At 37.6% G+C, this 26,533-nt stretch overlaps 1 protein-coding gene across 1 annotated transcript in view; it reads left to right on the top strand.

The window, feature by feature from the left end:
* The window catches only part of GABRB2 (gamma-aminobutyric acid type A receptor subunit beta2), a 367,884-nt gene extending 348,570 nt beyond the window's left edge, over positions 1–19,314 (top strand). Inside the window, exon 10 of the mRNA XM_007954249.1 lies at positions 18,967–19,314. Within this exon, the coding sequence (XP_007952440.1) occupies positions 18,967–19,314 (348 nt within the window). The remainder of the gene's footprint in view (positions 1–18,966) is intronic.
* The last annotated feature ends 7,219 nt before the right edge of the window (positions 19,315–26,533 follow it).

Here is a 26,533-nt window from a genome sequence, read left to right as displayed (position 1 = left end):
TAAGTCACGTAGTGCTGGTTCAGAGAGTTCTTGGGGTTACTAGAAAGCAGAACCTCTTCTTAAGCCCTTGGAATCTGGTAGAGCATTGTCTCTTTAGGTTGTCTCTAGGTGCTGGTTACATGTTGATTTGTTTTGTCTTGGTTTTACCGTTTAATATTTTGAAAAGCTGAAGCTGGTGTGTTTTATCTTCATATTGATTTAGTGTATTGGGTCACTCTGCTGTTCTCTTTGTGATGGTGGAATCACTGTGTGTAGTGTGGATATGTGTTTCTGTTTTTCGTGCAGTGGGTTTAGAGTTCAAAGCGTGAGGTTTTATGGTAATTGACTGAATGTGGTTTCTTCTATTGAATGAATGAAGTTATTGGCAGAGAAGGTGGGAGCAGAAGAAGGAAAGCTTAGTGTTGCTACAGTTGGTTTCTAGGGCTTTGAGCTGGGCATTATTGATGACGTATTTATTTGCAAGACCGCGGCTCAACCTCAGGAAAAAATTCCTCTTGTTAGAGGGTCACAAATTTATGCTAATTTCAGGCACACTCAAAGACCCCAGCTCCGCGGCCCCACATGCCAAACGCAGCTCCAAGGCAAAATTCGGGGACCGGCCTCAGCTGCAGTTTCTTTGTTCTCTGTGCCCCTTCTGCCCACAGTGCTGACTCAATCCAGCCAGACCGCCAATGGCCGGCTCTGGAGTTTGTCCGTGATACTGCCCACCTGCAGTGCCAAAGATGCGTGCAATTTCAGGTGTGTTGGACTCAGGGGAGTACCTGAGCAGGCTCTTACTTATAACATATTTATTTGCAAGACCACGGCTCAATCTTAGGAAAGATTCATATTATTAGAGGGTCACAAATTTCTGCCAATTTCATGCACACTCAAAACCCCCGCCTCCATGGCCCTACAAGGCCAAAGCACAGTTCCTGGGCAAAATTCGAGGAGCGTGCTCACCTGTGTTTTTTCTGCTCTCTGTGCCCTGTCTGCCCATGGTGGTAATGCAATCCCACCTGACCGGCAATGGTTGGCTCTGGAGTTTGCGATACCTCCCACCTGTGGCACTAAAGATGCACACAGTTTTAGCTGTGGTGGATTCAGGGGAGTAACTGCCAGTGACCTGAGGTCCCAATAACCATGGCAAAGAAAAGCATGGTGTCTCCCAGTCTGACCCAAACCCTCTCTGTAATCTGCTGGGAGGGGAGGGAGTTAGCCTTTCTGGTGCACCAGTGAGATCTCAACCTGAGTCTCAGCAATGGTGTCCGTGTCCCGCTGTACCCTCACCACCCAAATTACCAACAAAATCAGCCTCTGGAGACAGGTCTTTGCTGCTGCCCGCTGGAATATTCTATTGGTCGCTGGTAAGCTGCTATAAGTGATCTCGTTATTGGCTCGGGGATCTCAGACTGCCGTCTCTGCCCGGCAGACAGTGACTGCCCTAGAAAGGTTTCCAGTGGTCTCTCTCAGGTGCCCATTCATCTTCCAGCAGTAGCTCTTTCCTAAAAAATCTCCCTGTGCCTTTCCTCCAATTCTGCTCTTCTGTGTTTGGTGCAATCTGATTCAGTGAGCTGTTCAGAGTGCCAAATATCTCAATTCAAACTATTGTACCTAGTTCTTAAAGTTCTTAGATGCCAGAGGGAAAAAATGCGGTGCTCACTGGTGAGACTCCATTTTGAATCAAGAATACAGTCCTAAGTACAAATGACACCTCAACATAAAGAGAACAAAAATCCTCACAAGTGGACCAGTAAACATCAGGATAAATGCAGAAAAGATTGAAGTTGTCAAAGATTTCATTTACCTGGATTCAAAATCAACACTTATGGAAGCAACAGTCAAGAAATCAGACGTTGTATTGCACTGGGCATATCTGCCGCAAAAGACATCTGTATAGTGTTGAAGAATAAAGATGTCACTTTGAACATTAAGGTTCACCTAACTCAGGTCATAGTGTTTCCAATTGCCTCATATGCATGTGAAAGCTGGACAATGAATAAAGAAAACACAAGAATTGATGCATTTGAATTGCAGTGTTGGGGAAGAATACTGAAAATATCATGGACTGCTAGAAGAACAAACACATCTGTCGTGAAAGGAGTGCATCCAGAATACTCCTTAGAAGAGAGAATGGTCAGACTTCATCTTACCTACTTTGCTCATATGTTCAGAAGGAACAGTTCCTGGACAAAGATATCATGCTTGGTAAAGTGGAGGATCAGAGAAAAAATGGCAGAGCCTTATGAAGATAGATTGACACAGTGGCTACAATGATGGGTTGAAGCATAGCAAGAATTGTGAGGATGGTGCAGGACCAGGTAATATTTCATTCTGTTGTACATAGGATCATTGTCCGTCAGAATTAACTTGATGACACCTAACAACTACAGCTACAACATGAGTGTTTGTGCCTATACACACACACACACACACACAGATAAATGAATTGTCCTATTAGAGAAATTAATGTGATGCTGTTAGAATAAAACAAATTAAAAAGACTAAATCACAAGAGAGAGCTCTAGAGAATCTCTAGTGTACCCAGCTTAACACAAACACTAAGAAAGCTGCTCAGGAAGTTCAAGCACTCTGCCTCAATACATTGGAGAATTGAACCATTAGCTTTTGTTCAAAGCCACATTTTGCAAGAGAGCTCCAAGACTACAGAAATTTGCCAGATGAATTTTTCTTCTGTTGCTCCTACATTATACCATACATTAAAAAAAAAAAAAAGTCATTGGTAATTTTATGTTAAATGGAAAGTTCAAATGTTTTACACACTAAATGTAAAATGAGTATCATTTGGCAGCCTGTGGGATGAACACTTACCTGTGACATGACTTTTTAAATTTGGAAATTGTTCTTCAGGTCCCAATAACCATGGCAAAGAAAAGCATCGTGTCTCCCAGTCTGACCCAAACCCGCTCTGTAATCTGCTGGGAGGGGAAGGAGTTAGCCTTTCTGGTGCACCAGTGAGATCTCGACCTGAGTCAATGCTTGCACTTTCTAATCTTGTTCACTACAGGGACTACCTCTTCCTATTCTGCATTATACCTCTTCCACATTTTTATATTACTTCCCTCACATTATTTGAATATTTGATCTCTTATTTAGTCTAACCTTATAACTAATTCACTTTAGCAAGTTTCTTTTTAATACTTACTTTGCACCAACCTTAGTGGACATCATTACTTGAGGTAACCTCATCAAACTGACTTGATTTACCAGATAAATTTTTTGAAACTGAATCAAAATCTTTTAATCTTCTGTTGACCTTACAGTAGGATAACATAGGTGAATGATACACACACACACACACACACACACACAAACTTTATTTTGGTGATTCCTTAAGAAGGAACCAAATAAATAAGGAAAACTTGAGATATATATTTATGGGTGTTTTACCCAACAAAATGCAAAAGTGAAAAATCAAAACAATAGTGAGGTAGCCCCCTATCGTAAAGTCTTCAGTGTCTAACTCAAAAGTATCTCACCCCAGATTGAAAATGAGAAAGAACACAAGATATGAATCTGCAAACCTAACCTGAAATAATCATTCCACTACTTCACTAACTTTGAATGATTTTGATGAGAATAGTTGTTTATGAAATGCTGATGATGCTAACTCCAATCTCATATTATTTTTGTGAATTTTCAAGCAAATGAATAATAAACCAAAAACACCAAACTCACTGCTGTCGAGTTGAATCTGACTCATAGCGACCCCTCCTTGGGTTTCCTAGGCAGTATCAGTATGAAAGTAGATTGCCCAACCTTCCTTCTGAGGAGTGGCTGGTGGGTTTGAACCACCAGCCTTCTGGTTAGCAGTCAAATGCCTTAGGCACTATGCTACCAGAGCTCCCAAATGAATAATAGAAGCAAAAATAGACATAGGGGGCAAAAAAATCTCAGCCCCTTTTCTCTTACTAGTTTTTAATATTTTAAAAAAAGATTTATGTGATAAATTTAGAATGACTGCAAAAAAGTATAGCTGCTGAGGCTGCTTATGTACAACCAAGCACCTTATGGGATTTGACTTTTTGGTTTGGATATTTAGGGACATGGTTTCATGGGACATCCCAGTTAATTGGCCTAATAACATGTTTAGTGCTTCCGTTCTATGTCCTAGTTCTTGTATAGTGCCTAGGATCTTAAAAACTTGCATAGAGCCTATCCAAGGCACAACAACTGGTCTGTATTCATCTGGAGGAGCAGAGAAAGAAGGAAAGTCAGGAATAGGAGGAGGGTATAGAAAGTGTGAGTAATTGCCTGTGTGAACAACTGCCTCCCTTGCCATTAGACCCAAACTGGATGATGCCTGACTACTGTTACTGAACATTTTGATCAAAGTTTCCATAGAAAAACTCTGATCAAAAAAGAGAAAATACAGAATAGAATTTCAAATTTGCCTGGACTCCAGACTTCCTGAAGGCAAGGAGGATGCATGAAACCCTAAAACTATTGCCCTAAAATAATCTTTAAACTTTAAACTAAAAACATCCCCTGATGTCATCCTAAAACTGAACAGTAGTTTAGCTTGATTAATAGAAAAAGTCTTCCTTAAGCATTGTAGTCTTCTAAGAACTATCTATATGAGATCAAATTGACAGCAGCAACTAAAAAGATTAGACAGGAACCTTAGGGAGAAATGAGTTTTATGTTGATGAGGGAGGAACAATTCAAAAAAAGGAAGGTGAAAATTGTTGCACAACTTGAAGAGTGTAATCAATGTCATTAAACTTTACATGTAGAAACTGTTAAATTGGTGTTTGTTTTGCTATGTATATTCTCACCAACAGCAAAATAAATAAAATATGTATAAAAAAAACAGTTATATCATCTTTGGGCAACTACTTGGTTATTTCTGCAGTATTCTCCTGTTTATTTTCCAGTTCAAATTTTCCAGTTTCAGGAACTTTCTACATTCACTTTGGTATATGGATTTGAAAAGTCAAACATGTCAGCGTAGAATTGGGTGAACTTTCCTTCACCTCTTAGAACACTGAGTGCATACCAGGTAGTTTCAGAGTGTTTCTCCTTTGGAACGACTGTTCTGGATTTTCCCAGGTGGCTAACAGTTCATTACCTTAGCCTTTCAAGTTACTCATGTCACAGTGCCTTTTCATAGAAGATAAAACCAGATCTTTCAGTTGCCAGAGTAACTAGAAATTGCTTGGTTAGTATTTCTTGGATGTTTACAAGTTCTCACTCTTCTTTTGATAATATTTGTGAATAACTGGGATTTAAAATAGTGTCATTCTCCTTTCCTAAGGTAGGGATGTAATTCTGTTGGGTTACTAAGGGATATAAATATAGACGTACACACAAACATATACATAGGCATTGGTCAGTGCATGAGGCCTGGGTTCATTTCTGGCCAGCGCATCATGCATAGCCACAAACTCTCTGTCAGTGGAGGCTTTTGTGTGTCTATATGCTGAAAAGATTTCAGCTTCAGTTTCAGACTCAGAGAGACTAGGAAGAAAGGACTGGGAACCTACTTCCTAAAAACTCAGCCCAAGGAAAATTTATGCTTTACAATGGGATTGTACAAAGGTATAATCCCTTTATACCTGGGGTTGTTATTAGTCAGGAGCCAACTTGAAAGCAGCTCACAACACACACATACAGATAGATAGATAGATAGATAGATAGATAGTTGGTAGGTTGGTGTGTGCCGTCGAGTCAGACCTGACTCATAGCGACACCTCCTTGGGTTTCTGAGGTGGTATCACTACAGAAGTAGATTGCCCAACCTTCCTTCCAAGGAGTGGCTGGTGGATTTGAATTGCCAGCCTTCTGGTTAGCAGTCAAATGCCTTAGGGTCTACGCTACCAGAGCTTATATATAAATGTGTGTGTATACACATATCCAGAGCTTATATATGTATACATGTATACACATATCTCTAAGATATTTTGGATTTGGTTCCAGAGTACTGCAATAAAGCAAATTTTTTGACTTCTGAGAATATATGAGTTATGTTTATGTTATAATATAGTCAAGTAAGTGTTCAATAGCATTATTAAAAAGTTTGAAATATTGTGAAAATTGCCATCATATTATCAGAGACACAAACTGAGTACAGGCTGGACACACAGTTGCCAGGATAAAAAATAAAAAAGTATCTGCATAGTGCAATAAAACAAAGCACAATAAAACAAATTATGCCTGTATATAACCCATATGGTAGAACAAATGAGTAGCTGTCTCAGCTGCTAAACAAAAGGTTGGAATTTCACACAAATATGTATACACACACACACACATATGTATGTATATATATATATGTGTGTATGTGTGTGTATATATATAATGTGTGTGTGTGTATGTGTGTGTATATACACACATACATAAATATATGTATGTAAACAGGATATCCCTCCAGAGAATATACCTATTATTGAAAAAGTTATAGGAAAGGAAGCAGCAAGCATGAAACTAAGCCTGGAATTTACTGATTATTATGTAAAAATAAAACTCACTCTCTATTGCTTAATGCATACTTGAAGGCAAAATAGAGCTCAGTCAACCGACCATGTTTCTTTTCTTGTGGAAAATGTCAAGTGGAGGAAGGAAGAAGAAAAAGAAACCCCTTAAACTAAAACTTTCTACATGAGTTTGCTGTTGCTAGCACTGTCATCACATGGAAAATAACTGAAATCAAAAAAGAAATTTACCACTGTACCAATGGAACAACCAATTTACTAGGTGTGCAAACTTCCCTCATTCACTGAGGACTGCTTGCAGGGAGTTCTTGGATGCTGGCACAGATTAGCCAGACTATTTCCCAAAATTGTAGGATTTCATTCTTGATTATTGAATCTATGAATTGATTAATGAATCTATAAATTAATAAATACAATAAATAATTAATAAATAGCTATAATAACTCCAGGAAAAGTATAGATTCAAGAAAATATTATTGAGTAGGGAAAGGGATTTCTTTGTTGTCGTTGTTGTGTGCTGTCAAGTCAGACTTGACTCATAGCGACCCCTCCTTGGGTTGCTGAGGCAGTATCACTACGGAAGTAGATTGCTCAACCTTCCTTCTGAGGAGTGGCTGGTGGGTTTGAACTGCCAGCCTTCTAGTTAGCAGTCAAGTGCCTTAGGCATTGTTGTCATTTGTCTGCTTAATAGAGCCCCTCCAAAAACCTTGTAGTCAGGAATGGACACTTCATGATTTACAGTTCAATACCAGAAAGCAAATAGTTGCAGACCCTGGACCAAAGCAAGGTTTGCAGCATAGTTTCTGTGAAGGCCATTTATCCACAGAGAATGACAATTTATTCACTTGTCTATCTTTCCCTTCCCTCCCCCTCACTTTCTTCCACTGCCTTCTCTCTTGTTTCAACTTTCAACAAAATTTCCATGCCTGCTTGAATAGATGAAAATTTTAAGACAGAGGAGTTTGATACGTATTTTAGTATGTCTTTCAGAGCAGGGGAGGTTGTCACATGGTCTTTCTGCTTAGTTAAAGGGTAATTGTCTCTTGTTAATTTCCTAATCAAAAACTGAGTTAAGAAAAGTACCCATTGGTAAGGTTTCTCCTGTGTGTGTCTGTTCTACCCAAGAGAAGAGAAAGACATCAGGGAAATGCTCTTGTTCAGAAATTTCAGGAAAAGGTTTCTGAAGACCCAATTTTTAATATCAGCTAAATTCACAGGACAATTTCTGTGCCTAGTTTTTACTGAAATTTCATCACCTAAGGATATAGCCTGATGCAGAAATCATTCCAAAATACAACCTATAATTGAGGAAAGTTCAAGGTATATAATTGCATAGTTTTGTCATTAGAAGCAGAAGCCTTGTAGGAAAACTGATGGAACGTCAACCCCACTACTTACTAACTGTTTAATTCTCCCTAATTTTCTATTTCCTCATGTTAAAAGAGGACTGCTTATAATATCTCCTTCCTAAGACATTGTCAATATTCAATACGATAGTTGAGTAAAGCCTTGGTCTAGTAAATATGCAATATTATTAATTGTCATCAAGTGGAACCCAACTCATGGTGACCCAATGTGTGTCAGCTACTTCTTTGTTTGAAGTCATGTCTTTCTCCTGCTGTCCAATAAACTTTCAGTTTCCTAAGTGTGGTCCCCAACCCAACAGCCTAGCATGACCAAGGAATTTGTTAGAAATGCAGATTCATGAATCTTATCCCAAACTTACTGATTCTGAGACTCTGGGAGTGAGACCCAGAGATCTGTGTTGTATCAGGGCCTTCAAGAGATTCTGATGCAGAGTCAAGTTTGGGAAACTTCTGGTGGCATAGTGCCTAAGGCATTTGACTACTAACCAGAAGGCTGGCTGTTCAAACCCACCAACCACTTCTCAGAAGGAAGACTGGGCAATCTACTTCCATAGAGACACCACCTCGGAAACCCAAGGAGGGGTCGCTATGACTCGGGGCCGACTCAACGGCAGTGAGTAGCACCCAAAAAACTGCCACCTGAGTCAGGCTTCCCTGGTTGATTTTAAGATAGTTTGGAGGTAGAATGGAAGATTATTGTATTTCAGTGATCATCAGCAGCCCAATATTTTTATAGCTATTCTATTATTTAGTACTTTGTAAGAGTTTGTTGTTGTTATGTGCCATCGAGTTGGAGCTGACTCATAGAGACCCCTCCTTGGGTTTCCAAGGCAGTATCACTATGGAACTAGATTGCCCAACCTTCCTTCTGAGAAGTGGCTGGTGGGTTTGAACCACCTGCCTCCTGGTTAGCAGTGAAATGCCTTAGGCACTATGCTACCAGAGCTCCCTGTAAGAGTTTGTTGTTGTTAGGTGCCGTTGAGTCGTTTCCGACTCATAGCGACCCCATGCACAGCAGAATGAAACACTGCCCAATCCTGCACCAGCTTCGTGATCTCTGCTATACTTGAGCCCATCATCACAGCCATCGTGTCAATCCATCTCGTTGAAGGCCTCCTCTTCTTTCGTTGACCCTCCACCCTACCAAGCATGACATCCTTCTCCAGGGAATGGTCCCTTCTGACATTACCAAAATAGGTGAGACACAGTCTGGCCATGTAAGAGTTTAGGTAACTCATTTCATTTTTGTGAGCTTCAGTTTCCTGACCTACAAAATGGGAATGCAGCCTGTTCTGCTTTGGTGCATTAGATATCTAGTTTAAATACCTCCTACCCAGCAATTGCATTATGTTATGGAAAAATATTTCAAAAGGATGATAATTGATATTGAATTTCACATTTACAATAACAGTTATTTTTCTTTTCTTGAAACAAGGAAAAGAGATTTAAAATAAACTCTAAGTTGGTTTACTGTTGCAAGCTAAAAATAGTACATTACCTGAATGAAGGCCCTTTTCCCCTTTAAACCATACATAAAAGAATCTCTTAGTCTTCACTGTTACCTTTGCCCTTGAACTTCTAACATTGCTGCCAGCACAGTTTGCAAAAGGAAAAGAACATTAAACAGGACAAGGGAAAGAAAGAAATGTGCAGCCAATTGAATAACCAGCTACTCAAACCTAGCAGCAATCTGGTGCTTCAGGTCCCAGAAAAAAGATTTGAAACCAACACTCATTTCCAAGATGAAGTTTTTATTACTCTAAATAATGTATTGCCTTAACTCAAATTTGAATTAGGAAAATTTCTTGTGGTAATTGAAATACCTGTAATTCCTGCCTGCTGTATTGCTTGGTTGCAGAGAACCTTAAGTGAGATGAATTATCTATCTTTTAGGATTCTTTGGGTTTCAAGTGACAGAGCAAACAACTCATAGTGGCTTAAGCAAAAAAGTTGTGTTGCTTAATAGCAAAGACACAAAGACAGTAAGTCATGGATTCTCTATGTGTTGGCTCCTTTCAAATTTAGGATCCCCCTCTACAGTTGAATTATCTTAGCAGATTCAACGGATTCCGACCTGGATCAATGGATTTCTAGGTACAAATCCAGTAGAAACATGTGAAAGTCTTTATTCTGCTATACCCATCCAAAGTCTCATGACATATCATTGGCTCTGAAAAGATTATGTGCACATCCCTGAAACAATCAATGAGCTCAGAATCGAACTGAGTCACTTACAGCCATACCAGGAAGCACAGAAACAGAATACGGAAACGGTGGGTCTCCAGACAGAAATTGGAGTGAGATGGGGGTTGATGAAGAGCCAATATACAAATGTCTGCTCTACTTATTTGAAAGTACTTGATTTAACAGGACTTTGCACCAGCTCTCACCTTTCATGGCATATTTAAATCTAGATACCCTTATCTTCTACCTCTCATTAAGGAAAATGTTGCAAGCCTGCAGCTGACTGCCCTACCATGTACTGAGAGATTGTTCTTTTATGAGCCATGAAGTGTTGCAGAAATTTCTTGGGTTGCTGCTACACCTCAGCACAGCAAAATGAAAAGAGACCTGAGTCTTATTGTTGCTCTGCCACCAATTCACTGTGTGAACTTGCATAAATTCCTTAATCTCACTGCACCTGATTTCTCCAGTGTGAGAATAGTATCTGTCCCAAAGGGCTTTGGGATGACTGAAAGAGGTCAATATGTACAGTACTCAATCCTGACTTCTAGTTGCTACTCACTAACTTCCTTCCCTTGGGTTAAGAATGGGGTATCTATTATAAGAGTGGTTCAGGGTTCCATAGGGAATGCTGTTTCCAGTTCTCAGGAACCTGGGCATATTCCTCCAGATACACTTGTGTAAGTAGAGGAAAAAGCCTTGTAGCAGGAAATGAACTCAGGAAGTAGGCTCAGGCAGCTTCCATGTTCACACTGGTATTGCAAAAATAAATTCCATTTCATAGACATCTCCTGAAGAAGCTGAGTTACTGAGGGTCACAAAATCTATCTCGTCCAATTAACATATATTTGTTGAGTTCCTTTTATGTGCCAGGGACCATGCCAGGTGCTTGGGGATACAACAGTGAAAGAGACAGTCATTGTCTCTGTCCTTACTAAAAAGCATAGTCTGTGAGGAAAAGATTGCTTTTACCTTTGATAAGCATGAAGATGGAACCTCCAAGTGTCATGAGGGGAGACTAATGAGGCCCTGTCTCCAAACACATCTGCACTGAGGACATCTTTCTCCTCCTTTCTCCTCCCTCCCTCCTAGACTCTGTTTTCCTCTGTCATCAGGAGGATGTTGATGGACCCTGTGGTGGACTCTGTGAACCTGGTACAGAGAGTAGGGTCTGTGACTCTGGTACTCCATCTCTACCTCTACATGTCTCACTGTAGCATTTGGAAGTAACCGTCTTGATTTCTCTATTATTATTAATTAATATGTTTATATATGATAACCAAACCATATAGTGTTCATTACACACTAAGTATAGTTCTTAGCACTTTAGAGAAACTACTAATCAAAGCAAGATTAAGTAATAGGATAATTTCAAAGCCTGATTTGTTTATAAAGTGCATGATATTTAAAATTGATGATAGAAGATCCCATTTATTCATATAAAGAATAATTTATTACATTTTTACAACAAGATAATCATTTTCAGAGTGCTTATTATATGCAAAGCTGGGCTAAGTATTTTGCGTGCACTATCTTATTTAATGCTCTCAAACAGTCCTAGGAGATTGGTATTGATATATTGTTTTTTATATTTGTTGTTGTTGTTGTGTGCCGTCGAGTCAAACCCGACTCATAGCAACCCCTCCTTGGGTTTCTGAGACAATATCATTACAGAAGTAGATTACCCCATCTTCCTTCTGAGGAGTGGCTGATGAGTTTGAACCACCAGCCTTCTGGTTAGCAGTCAAGTGCCTTAGGCACGACACTACCTTTTTATATATGTTGTTGTTGTTGTTATGTGCCGTCGAGTCGGCCCCGACTCATAGCGACCCCTCCTTGGGTTTCTGAGGCAGTATCACTACGGAAGTAGGATTGCCCAACCTTCCTTCCGAGGAATGACTGGTGGGTTTGAACCGCCAGCCTTCTGGTTAGCAGTCAAGTGCTTTAGCCACTATGCTACCAGAGCTATCAGAAAGGTTGGAGGTTCACATCCACCCAGAAGTGCCTTAGAAGAAAGACCTGGCAGTCTACTTACAGAAAATGGCAGCCATTGAAAACCCTATGGACATAGTTCTATTCTAAAACACATGAGGTCACCACAATCCAGAATCTGCTTGATGGCAACTGATTTGTTTGTTTTGTTTTGTTTTTGATAGAGGATATGAAAGAGTGGTGGAGAAAATTGGTCCTTCAAAGGACAAAATAAAATCATCAGGGCAGTATATTAGGGCTCAACCTTGAGGGCAGCTCAACACACAATAGCTTGTTTAAGCCTCATCTATGTCTTTGTTAATTGAAAAATACATAAGAAATGAAGATAATTACATTTCTTCCTCTCTACTCCATAGCTTCATGGTGCTGTGTAGTGTATTCATGGTATAAGGATTTTCTTGAAAACATTATTTTCTTATTCAGAATCATGTATTTCTTGACTGCAAATGGACTTAAGTTTATACAAAGATTCAACTTTAGAGGTTAAAATATTCTGATGATGAGCCAGAAACCAAGGAGTTGTTGTTGGTGCCATCAAGTCAGTTTTGCTTCATAGTACTCCCATGTACAACAAAACAAAACACTGCTCAGTCCTGCACCATCCTCATAATCCTTGCTATGCTAGCACACATCATCACTGCCACTATATCAGTCCATCTTTTTGAGGGTTTCTCCCTTTTCTGCTGATCCTCTACTTTATGAAACATAATATCTTTCTGCAGGGACTCGTCCTGATAACATGATAAAAGACAAATCTGGCCATTCTTACTTCTAAGGAAAATTAAATCTGTATTTCTTCCAAGATGTTTGTTCATCTGGCAGTACATGGTATTTTCAATACTCTTTGCCAATCAATACCACAACTCAAAGACATAAATTCTTCTTTGCTCTTCCTCATTCATTGTCCAGCTACCATATGAATATGAGGTGACTGAAAAGACAATGGTTTAGATCAGGTGCACCTTAATCTTCAAAGTGACATCTTTGCCCCTTAATGCTTTAAAGAGGTCTTTCATAATTGATTTGCCCAGTGCGATAATGTGTGATTTCTTGACTACTGCTTCCATGGGCATTCACTGTGAATCCAAATAAACTGAGATACCTGACAACTTCAATCTTTTGTCCATTTATCATGATGCTATTTAATGGTCCAATTTTGAGGAGTTTTGTTTTCTTTATGTTGAGATATAATCCGTATTGAAAGCTGTAGTATTTGATTTTCATCAATAAATGCTTCAAGTCATCTTTCCTTTTAGCAGGCAAGGGTGTGTAATCTGCATATTTCAAGTTGTTAAGGACTCTTGCTTAAATCCTGGGGCATACATTCTTATTTATATAGTATAGCTTCTCAGATTATTTGCTCTGTATACAGATAGAGTAAGTATGATGAATAATACAACCCTGATGCATACCTTTCCCGATTTTATATCATAGAGCATCCCTTTGTTCTGTTCAAACGATTACGTCTTTGTCTATGTATATGTTTCTCATGAGCACATTTAAAGATTCTGGAATTCCCATTCTTGGTAACATTATCCATAACTTGTTATGAACCACATAGTCATGCCTTTGCACAGTCACTAAAACATAGGTAAACATCTCTGTGGTATTCTATACTTTCATCCAAGATCCATCTAACATCACCAGTGATAGCTCTCATTTCACGCCCTCTTCTGAATCTGACTTGAGTTTCTGCTTGATGTACTGCTGTAACCATTTTTGAATTATATTTAGCAAACTTTACTTTACTTTTTACTTATGTGTAATTTTAATGATATTATTTGATAAATTCTGCATTTTTCTGGCTCACCATTCTTGGAATGGACACAAATATGGATTTCTACCAGTTTGTGCACCAGGTAACTGTCTTCCAAATTTCTTGGCATGGACAAGTAGGTGCCTTCAGTGCTACATCCATTTGTTGAAACATCTCAATGACTATTCTGTAAATTCCTGGACCCTTGTTTTTTGCCAATTCCTTCAGTGCAGCTTGGCCTTCATCCTTCAATACCCTTGGTTCTTGATCGTATGCTATTTCCTGAAATGGTTGAATGTTGTCTACAGAACTTCAGTTAGAAAAAAATTATATGTGAAGTACAGTAATATGAAGCACAATAAAATGAGATTGTTGTTGTGAGGTACAGTCCAGTTGCCTCCAACTCATAGCAACCCTATGAATGACAGAACAGAACACTGCCCAGTCCTGTGCCGGCTTCACAATCCTTGATGTACCCAAGCCCATTTTGCAGCCACTGTGTCAATCCATCTCGTTGAGGGCCTTCCTTCACTGACCCTCCACTTTACCAAACATGATATCCTTCTCCAGGAAATGGTCCCTTCTGACAACATGGCCAAAGTAGGTGAGGCCAAGTCTAGCCATTCTCACTTCCAAGGAGCATTCTGGTTGCTCTTCTTCCAGAACAAATTTGTTAGTTCCTTTGTCAGTCTATGGTACTTTCAGTACTCTTCACCAACAACACAACTCAAAAGTATCAACTTTTCTTTGGTCTTCATTATTCACAAGCATATGAGGCAATTGAAAATACCATGTCTTGGGTTAGGCGTATCTTAGTGTTCAAAGAGACATCTTTGCTCTTCAGCATTTTAAAAAGGTTTTTGCAGCAGATTTACCCAGTTAAATAAGTTGTCTGATATCTTGACCACTGCTTCTATTGGTGCTAATTGTGGAATCAAGTAATATGAAGTCTTTGACAATTTCAAACTTTTCTCCATTTATCATGATGCTGCTTATTGGTCCAGTTGTGAGGATTTTTGTTTTATTTATGTTGAGATATAATCCATAATCTTCATCAGTAAGTGCTTCAACTCATCCTCACTTTCAACAAGCAATGTTGTGTCATCTGCATATTGCAGGTTGTTAATTCCTCCAATCCTGACGCCATGCTCTTCTTCATATAGTCCAACTTCTAGGAGTATTTGCTCAGCATACAGAATGAATAAGATACACTCCTGAGGCACTTCCTTCTTGATTTTTAAACATACAGTCTCCCCTTGTTCTGTTCAAACAACAATGTCCTGGTCTATGTACAGGTTCCTCATGAGTACAATGAGAGGTTCTGGAATTCCCATTCTTCACAATGTTATCCATAATTTCTTATGATCCACACAATTTAATGACTTTGCATAGTCGATAAAACATAAGTAAACATCTTTCTTGTATTCTTTGCTTAAAGCCAAGATCCATCTGACATCAGCAATGATATCCATCCTTCCTTCCACCTCCTCTTCTGAATCCAGCTCATATTTCTGGAGTTTTTTAATTATCTTCAGCAAGATTTTACATGCATGTGATATTAATGATATTTTTCAATTATTTCCACATTCTGTGGGATCACCTTTCTTTGGAATGGGTACAAATATGGGTCTCTTCCAGTCAGTTGGCCAGGTAGCTGTCTTCCAAATTTCTTGGCATAGACAAGTGAGTGTGTCAAGCATAGCATCCAGTGGTTGAAACATCTCAATAGGTATTCCTCCAGTTCCTGGAGTCTTGTTCTTTGCCAATTCTTTCAGTGCAGCTTTGACTTTTTCCTTCAATACCATTGGTTCTTGATCATATGCCACCTTTGGAAATGGATGAACATCGACCAATTCTTTTTGATACGGTGACTCTGTGTATTCCTTCCACCTTCTTTGGTGTTTCCTGCATGGTTCAATATTTGACCCATAGAATTTTTCAGTATTGCAACTCAAGGCTTGAATTGTTTCTTCAGTTCTTTCAGCTTGAGAAATGCCATGCATGTTTTTCCCTTTTGGTTTACTAACTCCAACCCTTTGGACATTTCATTATAATAAGTGGCTTTGTCTTCTCGAGCTGCTCTTTGAAATCTTCTGTTCAGCTCTTTTTTCTTGTCATTTTTCCATATGTTTTAGCTAATCTCTATTCAAGAGCAAGTTTCAGAGTCTCTTCTGACATCCATCTTGGTCTTTTCTTCCTTTCCTGTCTTTTTAATGACCTTTTGCTTTCTTCATGGATGATGATCTTGTTGTCATCCCACATTCCTCTGGTTTCCAGTCAGTGGTGTTCAATGTGTTAAATCTATTTTTCAGATGGTTTCTAAATTCAAGAGGGATATAATCAAGGTCATATTTTGGTTCTCACAGACTTGTTTTAATTATCTTCAGCTTCAACTTGAACTAGCTCCTGACCTCATTTTGGCTGAAGATATTGAGCTTCTCCATCACCTCTCTCCACAAGTGTAGTCAGTCTGATTCTGGTGTACTCCATCTGGCAAAGTCCACATGTTTAGCCACTATATACATTGTTGAAAAAGTGTATTTGCAATGCATAAGTCATTGGTCTTACAAAATTCCACTATGCAATCCCCAGAATTATTTATATCACCAAGGCCATATTTTCCAACTACCAGTGATTATTCATTGTTTTCAATTAATAAACTTTTGAATTCCAATCACCATTAATAATCAACACATCTTAATTGCATGTTTGGTAAATTTCAGACTGCAGAAGGTAGTAAAATTCTTCAATTTTTTCATCTTTGGCTTTGGTGGTTGGTGTGTAAATTTGAATAATAGTAGTGTTAACTGGTCTTCCTTGTAGGCTTATGGATAGTATCCTGTCATTGGCAGCATTGTACTTCAGAATAGATCTTGAAGTGTTCTTTGTGACAATGAATGCCACGCCATTCCTCTTAAATTTATCATTCCCAGTACAGTTGATCATAGGGTTGCCTCATTCAAAATTCTCAAAACCAGTCCATTTCATCTCACTAATGCCTAAGAGATCAATCTTTATGTGTTTCATTCCACTTTTGACAACTTTCAATTTTCCTAGATTCATGCTGCATACATTCTATTTTCCAGTTATTAATTGATGTTCGCAGCTGTTTCTTCTCATCAACAAATGGAGGTCCCAAAAGCTTTACTCCATCCATATCATTAATGTTGGCTCTACTCTTAGGAGGCAGCTCTTCCCCAGTCATATTTTGAGTGCCTTCCAACCTCAGAGGCTCATTTTCTGGCACTATATTGGACAATGTTTCAGAGCTATTCATAAAGATTTCCAGGAATATATTAGACAGTTTCACTGCTATTCATAAGTTCTTCACTGGCCAATTCTTTGAGAAGTGGATGGCCCCTTCTTTGTTTTGAGTCTGGATTCTCCACTGAAACCTGTCCACTATGGGTAACCCTGCTGGTATTTGAAATACTGGTGGCATAGCCTCCAGCCTCAGAGCAACATGCATACCACCACAGTATGACAAACTGACAGATGAGTGGTGGATAAACTGAGATATATAGCTGCACTAATACCAGTACCTGGCTCTCCTTTGTCAAATCTGCTTCAATTAATACTTGGTTGTTGCTAAAGTTTATTAACTTGTAAAGGTAATGCTAAGAATATACTTGTCTAGTATTTCCACTAAGGAATATGCTGCTATAAACCAAACATACAGAAAGCATTGTCTGTTGGCAGAAATGAATTGGTCAATTAGTGTGTCCTTGCATATTGACAGTTTGTATTTCTCAAAAAGATTTTAGATTTGAATCTATAATATGGGGTGTTAAACCACATTTCAAAGCTAGTTGTTAGTGTATAATCTTAATAACATTCCTTTTTGCCTTCTGCATAATTCATGAAGCTTAGAATATGGCATCTTTCAATTAAGTATTTGGTTTTACCCCATTTCCATATACTATCAATACCTATCATTGTCTTTCTTTCAAACACTTTACTAGCAATTGGTATATCCTGATTCTTCAACTCAACTAATATATTGTGTCATTAATAACAACTTGTTGTGACTATTTTTATTATATGTGTCAATTGAGGCTTCTTAAGATTAAGGCACAGAAATCTTCCTTCTTAACAAAAAATTAATGATTTATTTAATGGTTTAGGAATCATGGTGTTAGTCTTCATTCCTAACTTTTAGTTTTGCCAAAAAGAAATCATCTACAACAGAAAAGGCACACACTATCTGTTCATACCATTTAATTTTACTACCTAGGCTCAGAATTCAGTTTAGCACAGTCAACTCTGGGTTTGTTCATCTTCTCTAATCTTACCCTCTTCCCCTCACTCTCAAGTCACCCCCTCACCTCACTCACATCACCACCACCCCACTCAACCAGCTGTCAAACTCTTATTTCCAAGTCCCTTATAGTTCTGAATTCCATTGCATGTTTACAAGTCACTTGCTGGCTACATTTATATTATTCAAAACTATTCATTTATTTATTTTGACATCGCAAATCTAAAGTGGCAGCACCTAACTATAGTGTCATGAAGCATCAATTAAACAATATTAGATGAAATTCTGCTGAGCTCAGGGGTTGTCACATATAGTAAGTGCTTAATAAATTTTAGCTACTATTTTTATCCCTAGTTTTGTCATTAATTCATTTGTAATTATTGTTGTCAGGACAGTGCAATAATTAATCCCTTAATACTATGTAAAACCTATTACAATATAATATTTCATGTATTTGTATCAAGATTACAAATTCTTTAAAGGTGTGTCATGTTTTCTATTTCTCTGTAGGCTCCAAGTGGAAATAAGGAGAATAATATTAGTTTAAAAAAAAATGCTATTCACTTGATTTCAACTCACAACAACCTATGTGTGCCACAGTACAATTGTACTCCATTAGGTTTTCAATGGCTGATTTTTTAGACGTAGATCAGTAGGACTTTCTTTGAGGTACTGCTGTGTAGTTTGAAACTTTCATTAACAATTTACACCACTCTAGGACTCCATGGACATAGTCTGCTTTATTATTACATAATTACAGCAATCCTACTGGGTTGGTTTTTTATACCTTTTAATACATGAAGAAACTTAAACTCATACCTTAGAGTGGCAGAGCCACAATTCACACTCTGGTGATGTAACCATGAAACCCCTGTGATAAAAACTACTTAAATTACCTATCTTAATGTCTTATATAGTAAGCACCAGGAAAGGTATACTATTTTAATTGTATTACTTGATTTTTCTCTCTTGCAGATGGACCCCCATGAGAACATCTTATTGAGCACACTGGAGATAAAAAATGAAATGGCCACATCTGAGGCTGTGATGGGACTTGGAGACCCCCGAAGCACAATGTTGGCCTACGATGCCTCTAGTATCCAGTACCGGAAAGCAGGGCTGCCCAGGCATAGTTTCGGCCGAAATGCCCTGGAACGACATGTGGCACAAAAGAAAAGCCGCCTGCGGAGACGTGCCTCCCAACTGAAAATCACCATCCCCGACTTGACTGATGTGAATGCCATAGATCGGTGGTCCCGCATATTCTTCCCAGTGGTTTTTTCCTTCTTCAACATCGTCTATTGGCTTTATTATGTGAACTAAGACGTGATGTCCTCTGGGAAGCAAGGACTAGATTCCTCTTCAAACCAGTTGTACAGCCTGATGTAGGACTTGGAAAACACATCAATCCAGGATAAAAGTGATGCTAAAATACCTTAGTTGCTGGCCTATCCTGTAATCCATTTCATACCGTTTGGGTTGCGTCTGCTCAGTAATGAATACACTAAGGTCCTTGTGATTTTCCAGTTAAAATGCAAGTGATTTGTACACTTGCTGGCAAGATGGATTCTGAGTATTCCACTTTATCTACTTAGTCTTCCACTTACATAAGAGGAGAATTATTTAGAGGATATTTGTAGATGGCTTTGGTAGCATTGTTAGTCATTGCCCTAGAAGTGGTCATATCCAGGTACTTCCCATCTTTATTCCAAAGGTTGATGAGATGTCGTGATGGCATTGTGCTTATGAAACATTATCTGCTATGCCATGCAAATACACTTAGTTGCAAATGGTCTATGTCTATTTTATTAAGGTGATAATGGTGCTGTGGGAAGATAATTCCCACTGTATTCTGGGAGACTTTCACATAGTTGGTGCAACATAGGAGGAGTCAAGACAGAGACTCAGGAAACCAATTTGGCCAATCTTTTTGTTTGCTTGAGTAAAGAGAATCAACTATGATGTCTTCCATTTTGACATTTAGAGAGTGAGAGATTTCTGAATATCATCATGCATAGTGGCCACAAATTTTTGCAAAACTCTGTTTCCTAGGTGGTTGAAGTTAAAGTTAATAACCCATGCAGAGCAGAAAAACCAGAAACAACTGTGTAACAAAATGAATACTGGGCACAATCATGACTCTTATAAGCCACAGAGAGCATCTGGTCTATATATAATGTGTCAGCAAAAGGTGAAACAACAAGGAATTTTTTTCTTCCAATCTGATGAGCTTCTGACAACACACCAAAGTGGTTTTCATAACTTATCAAAAGAAAACCATGAAGAAAAAAACTTAGGGGAATTAGAAATATCTTAGATGTTTAGATTAGATTGGAAATCATTCAAACATATTAACAGATTGCAGACAAGCTAACAGGTTGTTTTTCTCAGAGAATGTTCACTATCTCTGAAACAGTTACCTGTGAGTTTATTTCTAAGTTGAATAGTTTATTTTCAAAAGAAAGATTTGTTCATTTCTTTTTAAGGATTAATGGTCCTCTCCAGATTTTCTTGCTTCCCAAATTCAGATTATATTCTTAGGAGGCAAAGTGAGTCTTAGGAGAGATTGAGTGAACACGATTATTTTTGTGCAATGAAGTTAACTTTGTATTTTTCACAGCAACAATACATCAAAGAATGTGGGTACAAGACAAGTTAGTTTATTTGGTTTGGTTTTTTAAAGATGTTTTCATTGTCCTGGTCGCAATCCACCTTGTCAGGGAAAATATGAAAATTAGCAGAAAATAGGATAACAACAAGCCACATGAACTTAATGAATGTTATGAGCCTCAGTTGATAATGCAGAAAAATGTATCACTGATAATCGGGCAGATGCAAAGTATTATTTTTATTTGATTTGTGAAGTATGTCATTGTGCATTCATATGGTGAATAAGAAAGGGACTAAGCTCATATATTTTATTTCTCTCAAAGTGAGGCTCATACTTTGCTTTTCTTGTAGAAAACAGTGAATTGTTAATTTTTCTTGTAGTATGATTTGACTGTACTCTTTATGGGACTTTGCTATATTTTCATTCTTTTCTAAGTAGCATCCCTGATTGTGTGTAGTAGCCAGGGCCAATATCTGCTTGTGAAGAAAAAACATGCTTTTTTCCTAGGATGATGCAACAACTTGGGCTATGGTGGAGTCCTGCTGCCCTTCCATTCCAACTATCAGAGAACAAAAAGAAATGGTTCATCATCCAACTTTCTGAATTTGCCCAAAGGTTAGATGCTAGGGTTTTTTGTTTGTTTGTTTGTTTGTTTTCTTTTCCACCAGTGTAGAGAACTCTGCCCCTTATTTTTTGATTATACACTTGGACACCTCTGAGCACAATCTATGGCCAGAATATGACCAAGGTTCTACCCATAGACTCAGAGTAGATGTTCTTCAAGTTCCAGGGACACACTTTCTCCTAGGCAATCAATGTGGGGCATCACAAAAATAAAATTGCCTGCCTCAGTTGCTAGGGGTAAAGTTTAAGTAGGAAATATCAGGAAGGAGCATATTGATAACTCAGGTGCACAACTCCAAAATGCCATTTTGGAAAGGATTTTTCTAGAGACTACTTAGAGCCCAAGTCTAGAAACGGGTTCTTATTTGTAATTATTGTAAAAGCCATAAAAATCTTTGATATTGTCAATTATGGATACCACAAAAGTTTGGATATCCAGGGAAGTCAGCAGAGCAATCTAGATCAAAGTGGAGAGATGCAGCTTTGGAACATGAGTCTCAAAAATGATATAAACAGGAATTCATTTCTGTTCTCTGTGATATGAAGAAACTAGGAAAGGGAGAGAAAATGGAACCTTGGAACAGATGCCCTAGAGTGAAAACCATATATTGGCATCCAATAATCATGTAGGTAGAAACAACTGACACATCCTGCTCAGACGTAACAGTTGACATAGAATTTATTCTTAAACTATATATTTTTTCTCATATTGAATTGGAATTTAGTTATCCAATTGTGAGAGTGGGGATGCTAAGTTGAATAACTATGAAAACCAGTTAGCTTCAAGTCCAGTGATTAAACTGAAGGACCTTAAAGGTGTGTCTTGGCAATCCTGGTATGGTTTTACTATCAGTTTATACATACATGTATAGATTTTCTTTTGATTACAAAACAGCCAGATAGCCAGCAATTAAGGTGTTTTTTCATCTTTGTGAAATTATTAGGCAAATTCTGACTCAAAATTGCACAGTCTAAATGAAATCTTCAATCTCAATCTGTATATATATATATTGTACATGACTGCTAGTAGGTTTGAAATGCATTTTCAGAATTGAAAACTCATGCAACATACTCATGTGTTTGCATAAGGAATGTTAACAACTCTTTCTACTGCGATTTAATAACAGGGGAAAAGACTTAAGCAGTGCCATCTAGACTTTTTCTCTTCTCATTTCTTCAAAAGCAGTGCTAAGGAAAAAATATATATATGGTTTATGAACCAAAAGACTTTACATTCTAGCATTAGGAACACAAAAATCTGTCAGCTTACAAAAGCACAACACATAGAGAAAGTGCAGTGGAATGCATAATGGGGAAATGAATCATGTTTATTTTAAGCAAGACCTGTATTAAATTGGCAACCAAGATGATTTTCATTTTCTATAGGTAACTGTGTTCCAGTTTCATGATTCACACTCAGCAGCAACAACAAAAAAGTAAAACAGCATCAACAAAAGCAGGTCTTACAACATATCTACATGTATATATGTGTATATATAGATCCATATAAACATACATACATATATATGCATTCATATGTTGGAAAACAAAAGGAATAAGCTAATATGTTTTGTTTCCTTCATTAGGCTGGTTTATGAATATTCTTAATTTGGCAACCAACGAATCAACATATTGAAACAAGTAATACAGGGTACTGAGCATTTCTCTATCAGCAAATCAATGCCTACAGTTCTTATGAACCATTGCACAGTTTGACACTACAATAGTACTGTACCTCGGAACATCGGGAATTAACTAGTTCTCACATTGCTTGTCTAACCGCTCTCTTTTTAAAGGAAACAAATAACATTGTTCAGTGGTGATTTAAAAACGAAATGTCTTAAGAAAACAGAAAATAATTTTTTTAAAAAAATCTTCCTAGGAGAAGAAAAAAATATAAAAAAATTTAAACCCCACCATGTTGGTTAGGGCAAAATATTCTCAACTGTAGCAATCATGCCATTTTGCTAAGTGTACAGAGTACATGTAATGTGAGCAACCATAACTTTCACTGAGCGCGTGTAAATATTAAAACAGATTTCTTAAATATTTTTAACTTCTAATTTGTATTTTATGGTAAGGCAAAGTGCTATTCTGTTTATGGCTTAAGTTGATGTGTTATAATATTATGTAAATAATTAAACATGCTGTAAATGAAGTCAATAGATACAAATAATTATTTAGGATTTATTCCTTAATTTTTATTTATTTTTTACTAAAGTACAGTATTGCAGTGCCCCGGCAGAGTAATTTAAACACCCTTTTGCATAAATAGTTTGGGATCCCAGTCAGGAAAGTTTCAATTTGCTATCACACACACACACATACTCTCTCTTTTTCTCTTTCTCTCTCTCGATCACCTGCTACTCCCGTCCTTCACTCCCTCCAATGGGAAAAGCTGTAGTGTTTATGTACCAAGAGTTAACCTTAGAAATGGCAATTGGGAAAAGCAGAAATGATCATTAATAACTTAATAGAGTCTTTTATATGTCAGAGTTCAGGAAACCAAAGGTAGTTCCTTAAATCTCAATTTTCAAAGAGTGAAATTTTATATTGATGACGCTACAGGAAATAAAAATGCTTATTCATATGTGTTTCAGAAAATTTACATACACAATACATACCAAGAGATTTTATTTTAAAATAATAGCTTTACATAGTATTGTTCCCTTACACCAAAGACCCTAGAATTCTAAGAAACAAAAAAGGAAAGGATAAAAGAAAAAAAAAGAGGGAATTTTTTTTATAAAAGATATTGCTTAACACCAAAGGTTAAAAAAAATATTTTCCATGTGCACTAGGAACACTGTAAAAAATGATAAAAAGCCAACAGAACACTAATGAAAATAATGCCCTATTAAAATCATTCAAGGAAAAAATGTAGCAATCTTAAATATCTATTAGTTACTTGAAAATTAAAGTGGAACATTTCTTTAGATGTGTGCAAAATTCTGATATCAGATTTTTATTTGCTTTGAGAAGTGCTTTTGCTACAAATACAAATATGATACAAATAAAAAAAAAAAAAAAAAAAAACTTTGTGTCCTTTGATTTCCCAAATCAAATGCCACTCTCGTCTCATGTCCTCTGGTCTGATGCCCGTGTGTGAGTCCTTGCACCATTTGAAGCAAATTGGTGGTTCTATCAACTTGTGTCTTTACCTTTTCTGTTCAGTAATTTGAATTACACCATAATCATTTTGCAAATAATTCAAACAAAATTTCATATAGTTTGAATTCCATAACTTTTTTTTTTTTCCTTTGCATGGGTGTTTAAATAGTTCTGTTATGAATATTGTCCCTTGAATTGTCCTTTTATAAACAGTGATATTCTGGTTTCTTCACAATGTAGTGATTATCAGCCTTATTAATTACCTTGTAGCCTTTCTTACTATCACATAATGCACATTTTCCAATGGATAGAAAATGCAAAACACACGTGGATATCATCGCATCTATTTTCTTGTCTTTCTAAAAAAATGGGACTACTAAAATCTCTGGGATACATGAGATAGTAAAAAATGAGGATTATAAATGAGTAGCACATAAATATTTTCTTGAATTTAAACTTACTGCAGCCAGTTTCAGCATGTAAATATATAATAATGTTGGCTAGTGTGTAATTCTTGAAGTAAGAAATATAAATAAAACTTAAAAAGAATGTGTGTGTATCATTTCTTTGGGTTTAGGATATTTATTTTTGAGCTATCAGTATGAATTGGATTGTGGAATCATAGCTCCTGTAAGAAGCAATAAAAAACTTGGGAACTTGGAACTTGCTGTCAGATAGACGTGAATTAGACTTTAATTTGCCTCTTTCTTATTTGGTATATGATTGCCCAGCTACTTAACCTATCAGACTTTCAGTTTTCTTGTCTGTAAAACAGACATGAAATTATCCCTCTGACTTAGGGTTATTTTGGAAATGAAATGGAGTAACCCCTGAGAACTCCTTAGCATACTGCAAGGTACATGGAATAGTAGATACTGTTGGTGGTGGTGTCACTCACCATCATTACTAGAATATTAAGCATATATATCATGAAATATATTATCATATCTAAAATCCCTGGGTAACACAAATGGTTTTCATTTTACTAAACAAAATATTGGTGTTTCACACCTATCCAACAGCACTATGGAAGAAAGGCCTGGTGATCAGATACTGTAAATATTATAGCCAAGAACAGTTCTATTCTGTAACACATGGAGTCACCATGAGCAAGAATTGACTTGACAGCAATAGATTATTGTTGTTGTTGTTGTTGTTAGATGCCATGATATTATTTCCAACTGATAGCAACCCTGTGCACAAAAAATGAAATACTGCCTGGTCCTACAACATCCTTACAAACATTAATGTTCTTTCTCTTTTTCCATTACCCTCTACTTCACCAAGCATAATGTCCTTCTCCAAGGACTTGTTTCACTTAACAATACGTCCAAAGCACTTGAGATAAAGTCTCACCATCCTTTCTTCCAGAGAGCATTCCAGCTATACTTCTTCCAAGACAGATTTGTTTGTTGTTTTTGTTGCATGCCGTCGAGCCGGACCCAACTCATAGCAACCCCTCCTTGGGTTTCCGAGGCGGTATCGCCATGGAAGTAGATTGCCCAAACTTCCTTCCGAGGTGTGGCTGGTGGGTTTGAACCACCAGCCTTCTGGCTAGCAATCAAGTGCCTTAGGCACTACACTACCAGAGTCTGTAACATATTCAATATTCTTCACCAATACCATAAAGGTATCGATTCAATTCAAAAGTATGTGAAACTACGTAAAACTTCACAGTAACTATTAAACATTCTCTTAGTTTAAATATTTTATGTAAGGGTAATTAAGAACATGACTTCAATCTCTGGTAGCTTCCCTGTTGAGAGAAATACCACCTTGGAAATATGAGCAAAATTTGTTTCACATTCAACATTTCATGCACATTTGGTTTTACTCTCCAATTACCATTCCCAACCCTAACCTACTCTCCTCCTCTCCCTTCCCAGTAATCCCTAACCCCATGCACTTCTTAATTATGCACTCCTGACTGTTCAGCTTTTCCTCCATGGGAATGTTGCCCCTCTAATACCCCATGGCAGATTGCTCAAGTGCTGTATCTCCATAGAGTAGGTGGGTGCATCACCCAGGTTTGAGCGTTCTGCATGTAAGTCTTATTTACTATTGGGCTGAGAACCAGTCCTTGGGAGTGAGTTTTATCCCAGCCCCAAAATGTGTCCCAGGTCCATAGTCTTGGGGGTCCCACCAGACTCCATCCGAACAGTAATTCTTGTCATTATTTTTTTTTTCCCTCTTTTT

Source organism: Orycteropus afer, unplaced genomic scaffold, assembly GCF_000298275.1.
Source record: "Orycteropus afer afer isolate SDZICR_OR568_19922 unplaced genomic scaffold, OryAfe1.0 scaffold00454, whole genome shotgun sequence".
Classification (NCBI taxonomy): Eukaryota; Metazoa; Chordata; class Mammalia; order Tubulidentata; family Orycteropodidae; genus Orycteropus; species Orycteropus afer.
Note: the sequence above shows the minus strand (reverse complement) of the source record. Positions and strands in the feature narration are given on the sequence as shown.